This window comes from Oncorhynchus mykiss, chromosome 24 (assembly GCF_057628025.1).
Source record: "Oncorhynchus mykiss isolate SJ-2025 chromosome 24, ASM5762802v1, whole genome shotgun sequence".
In the NCBI taxonomy this organism is placed as follows: domain Eukaryota; kingdom Metazoa; phylum Chordata; class Actinopteri; order Salmoniformes; family Salmonidae; genus Oncorhynchus; species Oncorhynchus mykiss.
The window spans coordinates 12,472,501-12,489,641 of NC_143045.1; the positions used below are offsets into that span (position 1 = coordinate 12,472,501).

Consider the following 17,141-nt stretch of genomic DNA (forward strand, 5'->3'; position numbering starts at 1 on the left):
ACCCAGCCTGCCACCACTGCAGTAGTTTGAGGCTGCAGCAGGATGAGGCTCCAACAGGCCTGGCCCATGAGGAGAGTCTGAGGTCCATAGGCCCCGGAACTCAGCACAACCCAGACAACCACACAGAGTAGGCCAGAGCTACAGCAAGCACAACCTGTTGGCCACAGCCCTGGCCATAGAAATAGAATTTCTAGAGCATACATTCTCATTCAAGTTAATGTTCTGTCATGGGCAGACAGGCGGCCATATCGAGTGTTCCCATGAGTGTTGAAGCCAAATTGCTGTGGTCTGAGAGGCTTTGTCCCTTCTAGTAATTCTATTTCTATGACCTAACAACCACACACAGTACCCCGACCGCTACCACTACCGACCACAAATCTCTCCCATTACCACACTCTTTCCCAGGCACTTTTCCCTGGCAGTGTATTCATGGCCATGCACAGTCTCTACTCTCTACTCATTCTATTAGCAGACTCCACAGATTTCACACACTGAGGGCTCTGTGGCTCAACTACAACACAGACACACTACTGCTGGTGGATTATGGGAAAAATCCACATCAACGCACAGCCGCTTGGTATTGGAACAATCTTTCATAGACAGTGGAATAACACACATGACGGTGCCTCATATTCATCATTTAACACAAACACGGCGCTATACACTAAGTAAGCAAAGTTCCCAGGAAAGGTTTTACACTAAGAGGCCGGGAGTATGTAGGAGAGCGTCATTCCAGTAGGGTGGAAAGATAGACAGCTGGGCAGCTGCAGAGAGACGCACCAGTCAGAAGCGGCAGAAACGTGTTATTCTGCCGAGAGCGAAAACCCAGGGGTTTCTGTGAGAACGGCCCAGGAATGTTCACCCTCACGCCTCATTGGCGTTCTCATCGCACAGGCACCACGGAGATGGGACACCCACACCAGATTTACGGCGGTGTCAGAAGCTTCACAACACCATCCCAAACATGGTCCCCCTGGGGCCTAGGGCGGTTGTAACGTCTTGATCTGTGTCCGTAAGAAAACAGTCGTCCCTAACTAGCCGACGCTGAGACGTTGAAACAGAGAGGTAAGGATGGAGGTTGGATGGACGGGGGCCATGGGGGGTGAGAGGCCAGGCCTGGAACTGTTTCACAGCTAGCTATATTTCTTTTGTTTTGACTAAGGTAAAATGGTGGCCTCTGTTTGCATGAACAGGATCATCGAGAAGAAGAGGGCTGGCCCGGGACACTCAACTGCTGGCTATTTCTTTAGTTTCAAAGCTAGCTTTATTTCTTTAGTTTCAAAGCTAGCTTTATTTCATTTTCTTGAAGTGAAAGTAGGATGGGGGGTAAAGAAATAGGAACCTGTTTGATAAATGAAGACCCACTGAGCACCGACGTCAGTTCAACGTCTAGTTTCGTTTTACATTTGGTTGAGTTGTCAACTAACATGAATTCAACGTGAAATAAAATGCCCTTACATTGATGACTTTTTGCAAACCCAATTCCTTTTCCATGTTGATTCAATGTCATCACAATTTTGGGGGTTGAAATGACATGGAAACACTGTTAATTCAACCAGTTTTTGCCCAGTGGGGAGGTACTTTACAGGATGTAGTCATAGAAATACTCTCAATTTCTCTCCATCTTTCTTTTTTCTTGCTATTATCTTCTTCCTTGTGTTTGTCACATCTCTTGGACTATCCTTTTGTCCTTCTTAACCTCCCACCCCCCACTCCTTAACCTCCCACCCCCCACTCTCTCTCCTTCTGGCTTGGCATGCCCTCTCACAGCCCCTCTCGGCAGCACCGCTCATAAACCTCAGCGCCCTCAAAGGGAGATGATCTGGATCTGGCTTGCCCAGAGAAACCCACAAAGGCCTTTTTGTCCCCTGCAGGAACTGGTAGTGGTTCAGGAAGTGGAGGCCGGTCCAGCAGGGCACCAGCCATGCCAGGCGGTGGGATGATTTATGGCTCTGTGTCCTGGGTAGCAGTTGGACCCCGTCCCGCTTTCACTCAGGGCCAGAGAGGAGCGTGAACCCAAAGAGAGGGTCCCCACGGCTCTAAAGAGATTACAATGCCTGTCATAACGTGTCTTGGAGGGGAAAGGAAGCGACCATAAAAATGGGCCCGAAGAAAAACAGGGAACAATCAGAGTCGAGAGAGAGAGCGAGAAGAGGGATGCCCCGTTAGCCTTTTTCTCAGAGATCCCACAGCTCTGCTCTCTGCCGCTGCTGCTGCTGTCCTGTCTTTTTCTTATTTTGTTTTGGCTGATGACAAAGTGTAATCGGCTGAGAAATTGATTTCCGTGAGACTTTCTCTCATCCCTGTGGAAGACGCTAACTCATTAGGACTTGACGGGCCTGCGCCAGGACCGGGAGACAACCATTAAGTTTGTTGGATGTGTCAGAAATGGCCGCTGAGATTTAGTCCGGGGGATAAATCCTTTCTGATGGATTGGTGCTGACAAAGCAGGCCAATGGGTGGGAGTGACAGAGACTCCCCAAACGTATGTGCAGCCGAGGAACCATCGAGCTGCATTAACCCTTATCTGGGAGTCCCACTCAGACTACCTGCTGGAGCCGAGAAAATCCTATTAGGGGACTGCACGGGAACACTTGGGAACGGGAACGTTCCCTTCAGAACGCCGGGGAATCTGTCTCCCAGTCAGTGCATGTCCCTTCTCTTCCTCCCAGTCTCTCTCTCTGACAACAGACACGGGACATCTCGCTCATTCTTTCATTTACTCTGACATTCCCTCTCTCTCTCTCTCTCTCTCTCTCTCTCTCTCGTTCACTCTCTTTTAGTCTTCTCTTAACTCAATCACTGTTGCTTTCTCCCTCTCATTCTGCACCTCATCTCTCTCACATTCTCGCACCACCTTCTCATAATCCTGTTGTTAATTTCTCTTCCTTTCTCTATCTGTCCCTCTCTCTCTCTCCTCTCTCTCTCTCTCTCTCTCTCTCTCTCTCTCTCTCTCCTCTCTCTCTCTCTCTCTCTCTCCTCTCTCTCTCTCCTCTCTCTCTCTCTCCCCTCTCTCCTCTCTCTCCTCTCTCTCTCTCTCTCTCTCTCTCTCTCTCTCTCTCTCTCTCTCTCCTCTCTTCTCTCTCTCTCTCTCTCTCCCTCTCCTTCTTAGCAGTCGGAGGAGAAACTCTATCTGTCCCACTTTGTCCGCGGATGAGTGGACTGCATTTATCTGTGGATTGTAGGGTGACTGCCATGTCTAGCCTCAGTCACTTACCTCACACAGAAGTTTAGAAAAGAGTAATGCAAACCACATGAAGATACTCTGGCCGTCTAATCCAATAAGAGTTGGCTTTTTATTGCTTCATTTATTTCTTTAAACAATGAACAATGTTGGATATGAAAAAGATACCCCGCAAAAAAAAATGTTGTAACCAAGTTAAAGTTATTCCTGAAGTTGATCTGAACGTAAACAAATAGCAGATATAGCTTGACACAAATCAAACCTGATTCACAGCATTTGTACAGTACACCTCAAGATATTTTTGCTGAGATGTTTTCTAAGGAAAGCACAACTATGAAATAAAGTAGTGCTATTTCAGATCTGACTGGAAGATCCCAACACTTCCACACACTCAAACTCAAACACAGCTACATGGATCCAGGTGTTAATGGGATCAATATGTAACGGTAAGAGAGTTAACCTAGAGCTAGGGCCCAGAGTTCTTCTTGATCAGGTTATGTGGTCACTGGTAAAGATAAACTCAGGGCACTAATAATATGGTATGGGTCAGAACTGGGTTCAAATATATGTGTATTTGAGTATCTGGTATTTAAAATATGTTTTATATGTATTTGAGTATTTTAAAATGCACAGCCCAAACAAGTAATTGTATTGCAGTATTTGAATGGTTATTTGTAAAATCCAAATAGTCTACCAAATTGTATTTGACAGTATTTTCAAATGCTTATTTCAAATACTATATTCAAATACCTGGGTTAAATGCGTTGCAGTGAATTTGAGTATTTTCAAATACTTTCCAAGTGTATTTCCAAATACATGAACATAATCAACTACTTGTCTTTTCAAATAAAAAAGATCTGTATACTTACTTCCAATGTATGTGAAAGTAACTGAGAAATTTGAAATAATATTTGAACAGGTCTGGTATGAGAAAATATCTATATCAAGTTTTTGGTGTTAGTCTTAAGCGATAGCGCTCAGGTGTGCCACAGGGTACTGTATCACTACCCCTCGTCTCTCTCTCTCTCTCTCTATGCAGTCTACAGCCAATCCCAAAACCCAGACCACATCCGAGGTGAGGGCAAGCTCACAAATATTGACTTTTCAATAACTTAGACACGCAATGGCTATCACATGGCTCAAATTAAAGCATTATGGCATAATGGCCCACTGTACGGGTTAGGACCTCATTACAGCCATCGGGCCTCTGCTTCCTCTCCACGGTGGCAGCTCTCCCATTGGATCTGCTCCACTGTAATTGGAGGAGCAATATGGAGTAATTGAAAGAGGACTATGGTGTTGCTCTGTGTCAGGGTCTGAATATGCTGGCCTGCCTGCCTGTGTTTTAGCTCTTAACCTGGTAATGAGCTCTCAAACCAGACCCCCACACCCATTAGCCTTTGAACTGGGACAAGGGAGAGAGGGAGCGAGTGAGACGCACACACATTCAGTCACTGACATGCTCACGTTACTCGCTCCCACGCACACACACACACACACGCATACACACACGCACGCACGCACACACACACACACACACACACACACACACACACACACATACACCAAATGCATATAACAGAAAATGACACACATGCATACACACACAAACACCTGCATGCACACACACACAAACACCTGCATGCACACACACACGCATATACGCACACACACACTACTAGGAGAGTTTCAGGACATAATAACCATGTAAGAGAGTCTAGCAGCAGCTCAGAGAGGACAGGCGGCCCAGCCTTTGCCTGTTTGCACAGTTCCAACCACAGACAGAGACAGCTGTTTTGTAGCGTAATATTAGCACTTGAGTATTAGCTTTAACCGGTACTTAGATTTACTGCCTGGGTAATGCGATCTGACTGTTAGTTAAGGACTAGGGCGACTCAAGCAGAAAAAGCGGGACAGAGTTGCTATATTCCTCCTCTCTGTGCTGGACCTAAAAGTCCTGCCTGGCTGTGCCCGGAGCTCCGGTGTTTCTCTGTTTCTTTCAATCTCTCTCTTTCTCTCTGTCTCACACACAAACTCTCTCTTTCAATATCTTCACCATTCACTCGCCACCTCCCCTCGCTCTCTCTCTCTCTCTCTCTCTCTCTCTCTCCCCCCCCCTCACTGTTTCTGAGTGAGAGTATGTGTATGCGTGTGATAGACAGAGAGGACAGTGTGTCTGAGTGCACAAGAGAGAAATGGTGGGTTTATTCAGTGTAATGCTAGGGGAGACAGGGGAGACAGTTAGGGAGGTGTGTGTGATTTTAAAGACCCTTATACAGGTGTGGTTGCTCAACCTCTGTGTGCCATCACATTCTATCTGAGCAGAGACATACTCAGAGTGCAAAAACAGCTTGGGATAGTAGACATACTAAAGCATGTCTTATAGCATGTCTTATAGCATGTCTTATAGCATGTCTTATAGCATGTCTTATAAGGCAGTGTTACCATCTATACTAACTTCCTAAGATTAGAGCTAATGGCACCTGTTTTTAGAATCAACCAACGGAGATTGGTTGTACCTATAGAGACATGGCGTAGACAAACCTATAGACAGACGTAGGTCATTGTGTTTGACTTAAGCTCTGTGCACTTCCTTTGGCCTTCCTATAGGATATGTTTTGCTGCCTAGTATGGGGCATCCGGTGTGCAGACACTTGTCTGGCCTGTGTGGGCTGTTCAGAAGCTGAGTTAGTTTAATGGAGTACCCACCGATCCTCCTCCATCCCACTCTCTATTGTAGCCTTTCTACCAGGTGAACTCCCCCCCCCCCCTCCCAGCCACCCAAACACATCCCCTATTCTCCTGAGATCTAATAAGGTCTGTGACCCCTGACCTCTTAGGCTATCCACCCCCCTCCATCCACACCCTCCTTCACCTGGCATTGTTGCCTTCCTCTGGCTGTGCCACTAATGCCAGTCTTTGTCCTGCTGCAATTCACTCTGACCCTGTTCAATTAGTTAACCTAGCTTCCCCTCCCTGCTGGGATACCACAGCCAGACAGAGAGAGGGAGAGAGAGGGGAGGAGAGGAATAAAGGGAGGGAGGAGAGGGCTAGGAAGAGAGGGGGGAAATCGTTCATTTGTAAAGTTGTTTTTTTCCCCTTGGACTAAAAGAGAGAAGAGTGGCCTAGAGACAAGGCTGTTGGAATGCACGCTCTGTGATCTCGTGGAGTGGAATTCTCTCTCTCTTTCTCTTTCTCTCTCCCACTCTTGAATGTGCCTCGACTTTCCTCGCTCCTCTCACACGAGATTAGAACATCAATAATAACAGTCCTCTCCCCCGAAGCTACCCTTCCACCACCACCAAACACGACAGATTAGACCAACGAAAGGGATTACTAATCAAATGAGAGGGAGGGAGAAAGACTCCCAACTTCTCTTGTTTTGAATAGACACCATGTCTCCAAGACAATCGACTTCCAGTCACACTGGAGGAACACTCATCGCCTAGAGTGGACAATGGCATGCACGCAGAGGCAGACACACATATGCACACACACACACACACACACACACACACACACACACACACACACACACACACACACACACACACACACACACACACACACACACACACACACACACACACACATGCATACGCATACGCACACACACTGCAAACACACACACCCCACAGGGGCTTTTTAATAAGATGGAACACACTCCAAGTAAACAGGGAAGGGTGCTGTGTGGCCCCCACCTGTAGCAGAGGTAGAGCTGGAGCTGGTGGATAGGTGGAGAATGCAGGGATGGAGGATGTTGGTAATGTGTTTTGCCTGGTAGAGGCTGAAGCTCGGACTCGGGCTGGAGACTGTGTCAGGGGCTGGAGATGGGGCTGGAGCTGAATTAGCACTGTAAGCTGATTAGGGTGGCTGGGCACAGCTCTATTTCCTCCAACACAAAGCAGGTTGGTGAAGGGGGGGCCGAAGAAGGTCCCTGTACGCAGAGGGCCACAGTCACAGCCGTGCTGCAGGCTGCACTGGAACAATGGAGCCCCCTTCCCTCACTAACTCACTCAGCGCACGAACACACGCATGCATGCACACACACACACACGCACGCACACGGACACACACACTCACCATTCCTAAGACCAGGACACAGATTTAATTTGCAAGCTTAACTCTCATTACAATTAGGTGTATGTGTGATGTTGAGGCATCTATAAACAATATGTGTTCTCAGTAGCAGTGTTCCTGTACAACCTCAACCCTCAGTCTCTGAGAGGGATGGAGGGATGGAGGGATAGAGGGATTGAGGGATGGAGGGAGGAATGTATTGAGGGATGGAAGGATAGAGGTATGGAGGGAGGAATGTATTGAGGGATGAAAGGATAGAGGGATGGAGGGAGGAATATGTTGAGGGATGAAAGGATAGAGGGATGGAGGGAGGAATATATTGAGGGATGGAAGGATAGAGGGATGGAGCGAGGAATATGTTGAGGGATGGAAGGATAGAGGGATGGAGGGAGGAATGTATTGAGGGATGAAAGGATAGATGGATGGAGGGAGGAATGTATGGAGGGATGGAAGGATAGAGGGATGGAGGGAGGAATGTATTGAGGGATGGAAGGATAGATGGATGGAGGGAGGAATGTATTGAGGGATGAAAGGATAGATGGATGGAGGGAGGAATGTATTGAGGGAGGAATGTATGGAGGGATGAAAGGATAGATGGATGGAGGGAGGAATGTATTGAGGCATGGAAGGATATAGGGATGGAGCGAGGAATATGTTGAGGGATGAAAGGATAGATGGATGGAGGGAGGAATGTATGGAGGGAGGAATGTATGGAGGGATGAAAGGATAGATGGATGGAGGGAGGAATGTATTGAGGCATGGAAGGATAGAGGGATGGAGCGAGGAATATGTTGAGGGATGAAAGGATAGATGGATGGAGGGAGGAATGTATGGAGGGATGGAAGGATAGAGGGATGGAGGGAGGAATGTATTGAGGGATGGAAGGATAGAGGGATGGAGAGAGGAATGTATTGAGGGATGGAAGGATAGAGGGATGGAGCGAGGAATATGTTGAGGGATGAAAGGATAGAGGGATGGAGGGAGGAATGTATTGAGGGATGAAAGGATAGAGGGATGGAGCGAGGAATATGTTGAGGGATGAAAGGATAGAGGGATGGAGGGAGGAATGTATTGAAGGATGGAAGGATAGAGGGATGGAAGGAGGAATGTATTGAGGGATGAAAGGATAGAGGGATGGAGGGAGGAATGTATTGAGGGATGAAAGGATAGAGGGATGGAGGGAGGAATATATTGAGGGATGGAAGGATAGAGGGATGGAGGGAGGAATGTATTGAGGATGGAAGGATAGAGGGATGGAGGGAGGAATGTATTGAGGGATGAAAGGATAGAGGGATGGAGGGAGGAATGTATTGAGGGATGAAAGGATAGAGGGATGGAGGGAGGAATGTATTGAGGGATGAAAGGATAGAGGGATGGAGGGAGGAATGTATTGAGGATGGAAGGATAGATGGATGGCGGGAGGAATGTATTGAGGGATGGAAGGATAGGGGGATGGAGGGAGGAATGTATGGAGGGATGGAAGGATAGAGGGATGGAGGGAGGAATGTATTGAGGGATGAAAGGATAGAGGGATGGAGGGAGGAATGTATGGAGGGATGGAAGGATAGAGGGATGGAGTGAGGAATGTATTGAGGGATGAAAGGATAGATGGATGGAGGGAGGAATGTATGGAGGGATGGAAGGATAGAGGGATGGAGGGAGGAATGTATTGAGGGATGAAAGGATAGATGGTTGGAGGGAGTAATGTATGGAGGGATGGAAGGATAGAGGGATGGAGGGAGGAATGTATTGAGGGATGGAAGGATAGAGGGATGGAGGGAGGAATATGTTGAGGGATGAAAGGATAGATGGATGGAGGGAGGAATGTATTGAGGGATGAAAGGATAGATGGATGGAGGGAGGAATGTATGGAGGGATGGAAGGATAGAGGGATGGAGGGAGGAATGTATTGAGGGATGGAAGGATAGAGGGATGGAGGGAGGAATGTATGGAGGAATGGAAGGATAGAGGGATGGAGGGAGGAATATGTTGAGGGATGTAAGGATAGATGGATGGATGGAGGGAGGAATGTATTGAAGGATGAAAGGATAGATGGATGGAGGGAGGAATGTATTGAGGGATGAAAGGATAGATGGATGGAGGGAGGAATGTATTGAGGGATGGAAGGATAGAGGGATGGAGCGAGGAATATGTTGAGGGATGAAAGGATAGATGGATGGATGGAGGGAGGAATGTATTGAAGGATGAAAGGATAGAGGGATGGAGGGAGGAATGTATTAAAGGATGAAAGGATAGATGGATGGAGGGAGGAATGTATGGAGGGATGGAAGGATAGATAGATGGAGGCTAATAGCTCACCACTGACCCCAGTACATTGGCTACTTGATTGTGACGTGGCGTTCTGCCTCTCTCTCCACACGCCACCACAGATTTCAATTAGCTTTCTTGGCCACTTTACAATTCATTAACGCTATACGGGACAACGGTCATTGAAACTCGGAGTGCATATTTTTTTAACTGCAAACACAACGACACCATTTAGCAATCGTTTAGTGGGAATAGTAAGGAAATTTGAAAATGTGCAGTAATGACTTCACTGTTGTTGAATTAAGACTAGGACAATACACTGATACTTTGTTTTCAGATCGTTCCCAAGGCAGGGAGGGATGGAGGGATGGAAGGATAGAGGGATGGAGGGAGGAATATGTTGAGGGATGAAAGGATAGATGGATGGAGGGAGGAATGTATTGAGGGATGAAAGGATAGATGGATGGAGGGAGGAATGTATGGAGGGATGGAAGGATAGAGGGATGGAGGGAGGAATGTATTGAGGGATGGAAGGATAGAGGGATGGAGGGAGGAATGTATGGAGGAATGGAAGGATAGAGGGATGGAGGGAGGAATATGTTGAGGGATGAAAGGATAGATGGATGGATGGAGGGAGGAATGTATTGAAGGATGAAAGGATAGATGGATGGAGGGAGGAATGTATTGAGGGATGAAAGGATAGATGGATGGAGGGAGGAATGTATTGAGGGATGGAAGGATAGAGGGATGGAGCGAGGAATATGTTGAGGGATGAAAGGATAGATGGATGGATGGAGGGAGGAATGTATTGAAGGATGAAAGGATAGAGGGATGGAGGGAGGAATGTATTAAAGGATGAAAGGATAGATGGATGGAGGGAGGAATGTATGGAGGGATGGAAGGATAGATAGATGGAGGCTAATAGCTCACCACTGACCCCAGTACATTGGCTACTTGATTGTGACGTGGCGTTCTGCCTCTCTCTCCACACGCCACCACAGATTTCAATTAGCTTTCTTGGCCACTTTACAATTCATTAACGCTATACGGGACAACGGTCATTGAAACTCGGAGTGCATCTTTTTTAACTGCAAACACAACGACACCATTTAGCAATCGTTTAGTGGGAATAGTAAGGAAATTTGAAAATGTGCAGTAATGACTTCACTGTTGTTGAATTAAGACTAGGACAATACACTGATACTTTGTTTTCAGATCGTTCCCAAGGCCAGGCCACCTTACTTGGCATTTCTAAGTACTTGTGTGTGTGAGAGAGAGAGAAAGTCTCAAAGAGTGTGTCCATTGAAAGCTGGTGAATGACAGAGTGGTTCATCCCTCCCCAGTGGCTGTAGGCTCTCTACGCTGCAGTGTGGGTCCATCTCTGGGACAGTCAAAGAGGCTGGGGCCAGCGGATTAAGGGTCCCTTTGGGTGGGAGTCTGACTAGGCTCTTTCTGCCTCTTTCTCCCCCGGTGACAGAGGTGACAGGCCGTCAGAGACACAAGACAGGGAGGACAGTCAGGAGACATCTGCATTCATTCAGGACAACGGCTTATCCACGCACAAAAAACACGCCCTCTCCAGTCCGCCCTTCTCCTCTCCTGAGCCCAACCTGCCTAAAGCTCTCCCGCCCTCCCGCCCTCCTTGGTCGTGTCGGCCTGCCTGTCGATCTTGACGTGGTATCTGAATGACAACCAGCAGAGAGGCTCCACGCACCCCCCCCCCCCCCCTCCTTACTGTGTTCTGTGCTGGAGGAGTGCCTCTCAGGCTCAGGAGACAGACAGACAGACACGCAGGCAGGCAGGCCCAGGAAAGCAGGCCCAGACCAGACCAACCCACCTAATCCTCGACTCCCCATTCACCCAGAACTTCTAATCTCCACCCCCCATCCCCCCACTCAAGAGATGCACAAAGACCCCTGAGTCCCAAGTCCCCCCCCCCCCCCCCCCCACCCTTCTGCAGCGGGAGGCACCCTTCTTTCTCCAGTCTCTGAACCTGGACCCATAACCCCGTCGGCCAGTGTGATGAGGCGGTGGGCGAACCCCAATGAAAACTCATCGGGTTGGAGGATAACTCTCTCTCGCTGGGCCGTCTCTCTCATTGTTGCTGGTGGAGTGACTGGGGAGGACGGACACAAACAGTGTTTGAATTTCAATGTGCCACACGGCTCAAGAAAAGACAGCCGAATATGGACTAGTGGTGAGTATGCAGTCGGAAAAGGATCACCGCGTGAAAAAGAACATTCAATTGCTCTGGGAAAAAGCATCCTGTTATTGTTTCCATATACAACAGACACAGTTTATGTTACAAAATATGCAATACACTTCTATAATACCAGCAGTACATACATTATACCATTACTGATCTATTTCCAATCTAACAGTGATACCGAAAAAATAACCTTCCAATGTAATCAGGAGGCAACACATGCTGATCCACAGGTGAGCACAGAAGAGAGGGATTTGTTTTGTTGCTGCTCTCTTTCCACTAATAGATGAACCCTCAATAACATCTCTCACCTCTCCCCCACTGTTCCCACTCTGATAAATGGTGCTTGTTCCAGTCCTCGGCTGAGCAGGACTTGAGTCGACTTTAGTGAGAAGATCTCTTTGAGGAGGCAGAGACGATGGAGGCCGTCTACTGATCCTATCGAAGACTACCAGGTCAAATACACTCTGTATACATTACCAGCTATACCCTTCCTTTATTTTTCTTTCTTTGGAGCATGGTTCTCTAAAACTGCTCTCTCACTATTTCTTCTTTCATGTACTCTAGTTGTTATTAAATTGACATCCAGAAGGAGCCTGTGTACAGTACAAAAACACACTCCATTTTCTTTGAAATGAAACAGTGTGAAAGAAGCAGAGGATTTTATAAAGAGGAACATATCGTAAAACTCCTGTGATCAGGGTATATATCTCTCATGCAACCACACGGAAAAGTATACAACGCACGCACGCACGCACGCGCACTCACACACACACACACACACACACACACACACACACACACACACACACACACACACACACACACACACACACACACACCCCTGGCCTGCCCTCAGTGAGAAGCAGGAGGACCTCCAGCCCTGACAAACACGTTGGCTCTCTCTTTTATTTACTGAAGCTATCTTACCCATAACTCCCCATTCCTGTGTTCATAAAGCATCTCTGCTATAACTCACTATATTCCTTTATGAATAATGCCCAAATTTATGGTGATGGCGTGGAGCGCTGGCCTCCCTGGTGACAAACTTCCCCCGGTCTGTCACGGGCGCAGGCGGCAGGCGCTCTCGGCCCTCCATCACTCGCTCCAGATGGGCGCCACCGCTTTATCGCTCCCTGGTCGGTGACATCACCCCGGGACGCAGCGCAGAATTGATGATGAAAGCAAACAGATCTATCTTAACTCACATTTACCAAATCAATTTTTTTTTTTTTTTTTTTACAGACCCTTTTGCTTATTGGCATATTGACGGTTTGCGGGCACGTGATTGAGGGAGGGAGCGAGGCTGTCTTTGGAGGGGGACTTAATGGCGTTTACCATATTTAATGCAGGGATGTCATCACTGAATATCCGTTCTGAATAATGTGGCATTTCATCATAAATTCTTTACAACTTATTTACTTAATGAAAAGAGTTATGGGCCGCTGTCAGTGAAGTAATTAAACATAATGATACAGTGCTGCCTCCCCGGCCATCCCATCTTTCCTCCCATAATCCTCAGCTTCTTTTTAAATACATATTATTCAAGCTCCCCATAAATTACCAGCGGATTAAAATTCATGAAACCTTTTTCCTTTATTTTCTTCCTTGGGAGAAAAAAAAAAGCGTGAGCCCGAGAGCTGGTTCAACCAGCCGTAAATCTCTCTATGGGAGAGGCAGATACTTTTTAAATCATATTAAATCCCAATGTTAGTGAAATTATTTTTTAAAAAGAGAGCGGATTTCATTTCGCTATTAGGGCAATTGATGTGCTGAGTCTCATGGTGGCAGTAAATAATGAACAAAAAGTTGCTACTTGGAACAGAAATGTACGGCGGGAGTGAAACCATTTATTGGTCCTGTCGGAGCCAAACCCACTCGGTTAGACCTGATGGTCGATGATGCAAGTCTAACCATGACCACCGTTCCACCATCCAAACCAAATCTAAACCCAAACTATTTATATAGACCAGAGATGATATTCCACCAACACTGAGGAGTCAGCTAGCGTCAAATTGGGCATAAGGGTTGGGAAACTTCCGTAGGTTATGATAGTGTACCAGTGTTAGATCATTTGTTTTATTTAGTCTACATCCTTGATTTTATGACTGTTTGTTAGTTAGTTAACCATTAGACAGTCATGCATGGTGTTTCCGGTGCTGTCTTACAGAAGGACAAAGACTTTGAAATGTTTTCGCAGGGGGAGGAGGTCTCTCAATCCGAAATGAGAGGAGAGGAGCTGTTTAGGGGGTTCTCAATTAGACTGATACCCTTATGACCTCGACCTTCTCCCCCCTCCCCTCTCTTCTCCTATCCACCTCCGTAAAACGAGACATGGGCTGACACAGACAGAGGCTGCACCTGACCTCCTAACCTCTGACCTTGTCCTGTGACCCCTGTCTTCGATTGTGTGCACGGCCTGGCCAATATTGTGATTGGCCAATGGCCGCTGTGGGTCTTTAACCGGGGCTAAAGACAGGATTTATAGCTTTTCCTTTTAATTGAGTTAAGAGGATAGAGAGCAAACCGTAGAGGGGCTGCCTGGGGGGCGCTCTCTGTTACCCAATTGGACTGGGGTGAGGTGAGATGACATCACTCAGCAACAAACGCCACGGCAACTGGGACACTTCAATCCCAGAGACCAACATAGAGGCAGAGACAAAGTTAAAAGAAAAACTGTCACCCGCTGTCCTCCCTCCATTTCTCCCTCCCTCTATCTCTCCCTCCCTCCATCCCTCCCTCCATTACAGAGAACAGAGAGAAGAGAATCCCATGACAATAAACAGCAAGTGTTTCTCCTACCTCCCAGCCTTGGGTGGGGTGTCTCAGGCACACCCGCTGCTCGCCCACGTATGGTCCTAAGCGCTCGCCCACGTCCACCGTCCTCTGTGCCCAGATGCCCAGGCCGCCGCCGACACCGGGGACGCCCGACTGGCGCAGCTGGAAGTCGGCGGGAATGGGCATCTCGTCCTGGGGCATGTAGAGGGCAGAGTGGAAGGGGGATGGCTCCAGGGGAGAGGCATCATCATCAGCAGAGAAGCCAGGGGAGGGGGAGTCCTCTGCTGGGGGGGCCGAGGTTGGTACCGCGGGGTCTCCGTCCGGTACACACACATCATCCAGGACATCAGAGGGGTAGAGGACAAAGTCCTCACCATTACCTGATGGAGAAAGATAGAGTGAGAGAGAGAGGCAGAGAGAGAGAGAAAACTTGAGGGCGAGGCTCTAGCATTTCTACCTAAAGTACAGCATCAGTGTAGACTAATTTTATTGAACCCTTATTTTACCAGGTAAGTTGACTGAGAACACATTCTAATTTACAGCAACAACCTGGGGAATACACTACATCCCCAAAAGTATGTGGACACCCCTTCAAATGAGTGGATTTGGCTATTTCAGCCATACCCGTTACTGACAGATGTATGAAATTTGAGCACACAGCCATGCAATCTCTGAAGGGCTCAGTGACTTTCAACGTGGCACCGTCATAGGATGCCACCTTTCTAACAAGTCAGTTCGTCAAATCAAAGTTTATTTGCCACGTGCGCTGAATACAACAGGTGTAGACGTTACAGTGAAATGCTTACTTACAGGTTCTAACCAATAGTGCAAAAAAGGTGTTAGGTGAACAATAGGTAGGTAAAGAAATAAAACAACAGTAAAAAGACAGGCTATATAAGCAGGCTATAAAAGTAGCGAGGCTACATACAGACACCGGTTAGTCAGGCTGATTGAGGTTGTATGTACAAGTGCTGTTATTGCGAAGTTGAAACGCCTAGGAGCAACAACGGCTCAGCCGCGAAGTGGTAGGCCACTTAAGTTCACAGAACGGGACCCCCGAATGCTGAAGCGCATAGCGTCATCTGTCCTCAGTTGCAACACTCACTACCAAGTTCCAAACTGACTCTGGAAGCAACATCAGCACAAGAACTGTTTGTCGGGAGCTTCATGAAATGGGTTTCCATGGCCGAGCAGCCGCACACAACACTAAGATCACCATGTGCAATGCCAAGTGGCAGCTGGAGTGGTGTAAAGCTCGCCGCCACTGGACTCTGGAGCAGTGGAAACACTTTCTCTGGAGTGATGAATCACGCTTCCTCAGCTGGCAGTTCGACAGAAGAATCTAGGTTTGGCAGATGCCAGGAGGACACTACCTGCTCCAATGCATAGTGGCAACTGTAAAGTTTGGTGGAGGAGGAATAATAGTCTGAGGCTGTTTTTCATGGTTCTGGCAAGGCCCCTTAGTTCCAGTGAAGAAAAATCTTAACGCTACAGCGCAGAATGACATTGTAGACGATTCTGTGCTTTCAACTTTGTGGCAACAGTTTGGGGAAGGCCCTTTCCTGTTTCAAGCATGACAATTCCCCCGCTCAAAAAGTGAGTTTGTGGAGATCGGTGTGGAAGAACTTGACTGGCCTGCACAGAGCCCTGACCTCAACCGCATCCTTTTGGATGAATTGGAACGCCAACTACAAGCCAGTCCTAATCACCTAACATCAGTCCCCTCCCTCACTAATGCTCTCAAGGCTGAATGGAACATAGCCCCCCCAGCAATGTTCCAACATCTGGTGGAAAGCCTTCCCAGAAGAGTGGAGGCTGTTATAGCAGCAAAGGGGGGACCAAATCCATATTAACGCCCATGATGTTGGAATGAGATATTCGACAAGCAGGTGTCCACATACTTTTGGTCATGTAGTGTAGTTACAGGGGAGAGGAGGGGGGATGAGTGAACCAATTGGAAGCTGGAGATGACTGTCCTACAAGTACAGCATCAGGGTAAACTGGGTAGTCTATATTTATAGTCTACATGGTCTATGAGTTTCTAACACATGTATCAAAACAAGCCAATAATCATGTAATCAAGCACAAATCAACGACACATTACAGTCAACATGGCCCGATGAGAGTTATGAGAGAGGCTTATGCCTTATCCAACCCGGAGTGAAAAACCAGTCCCCCCCTCACCTACGACCTACGACCTACGACCTAACACTAAGGACCATGAGGAAGGATCATCTCTACATATTCAATTGAACATAATATGGTAAAATAATATACAAGGTCCAAGCACAAATATTTGACCAGTAAGGGCCGTTCAAATACACAGGAGAGGGAGGAAAGTGGTGAGAGAGAGAGAGAAGGAGAGGGAGAGAGAGACAGAGGGAGGAGAGAGAGAGAGGGAGAGGGGGGATGAGAGAGAAGGGGGTACTGAGAGAGTCAAGCAGCCACTGGTTGAGATTGTTTGGCCGTGGGCTTGGTGCTGGGCGGGTACACTGGGTTCACTGTAGCATTGTGCTGCTATAAACTGTTTTATATTTCCCTTTCCTGACCTTCATCACTCAGCTGCCGAGTGAAAACAGAGGAAGCTGAGGCCGGGTCGGTGGAGGTTAATTGTGAGTACAGTGA

At 47.6% G+C, this 17,141-nt stretch overlaps 1 protein-coding gene across 22 annotated transcripts in view; it reads right to left on the reverse strand.

Moving 5' to 3' along the window:
- LOC110503751 (histone-lysine N-methyltransferase MECOM) overlaps positions 1–17,141 on the reverse strand; it is a 217,563-nt gene that overhangs the window by 100,544 nt on the left and 99,878 nt on the right. For all 22 annotated transcript variants that reach the window (XM_036961634.2, XM_036961632.2, XM_090218295.1 and 19 more), the window contains exon 2: positions 14,541–14,896. In XM_036961634.2, coding sequence (XP_036817529.1) covers positions 14,541–14,896 — 356 coding nt within the window. The remainder of the gene's footprint in view (positions 1–14,540; positions 14,897–17,141) is intronic.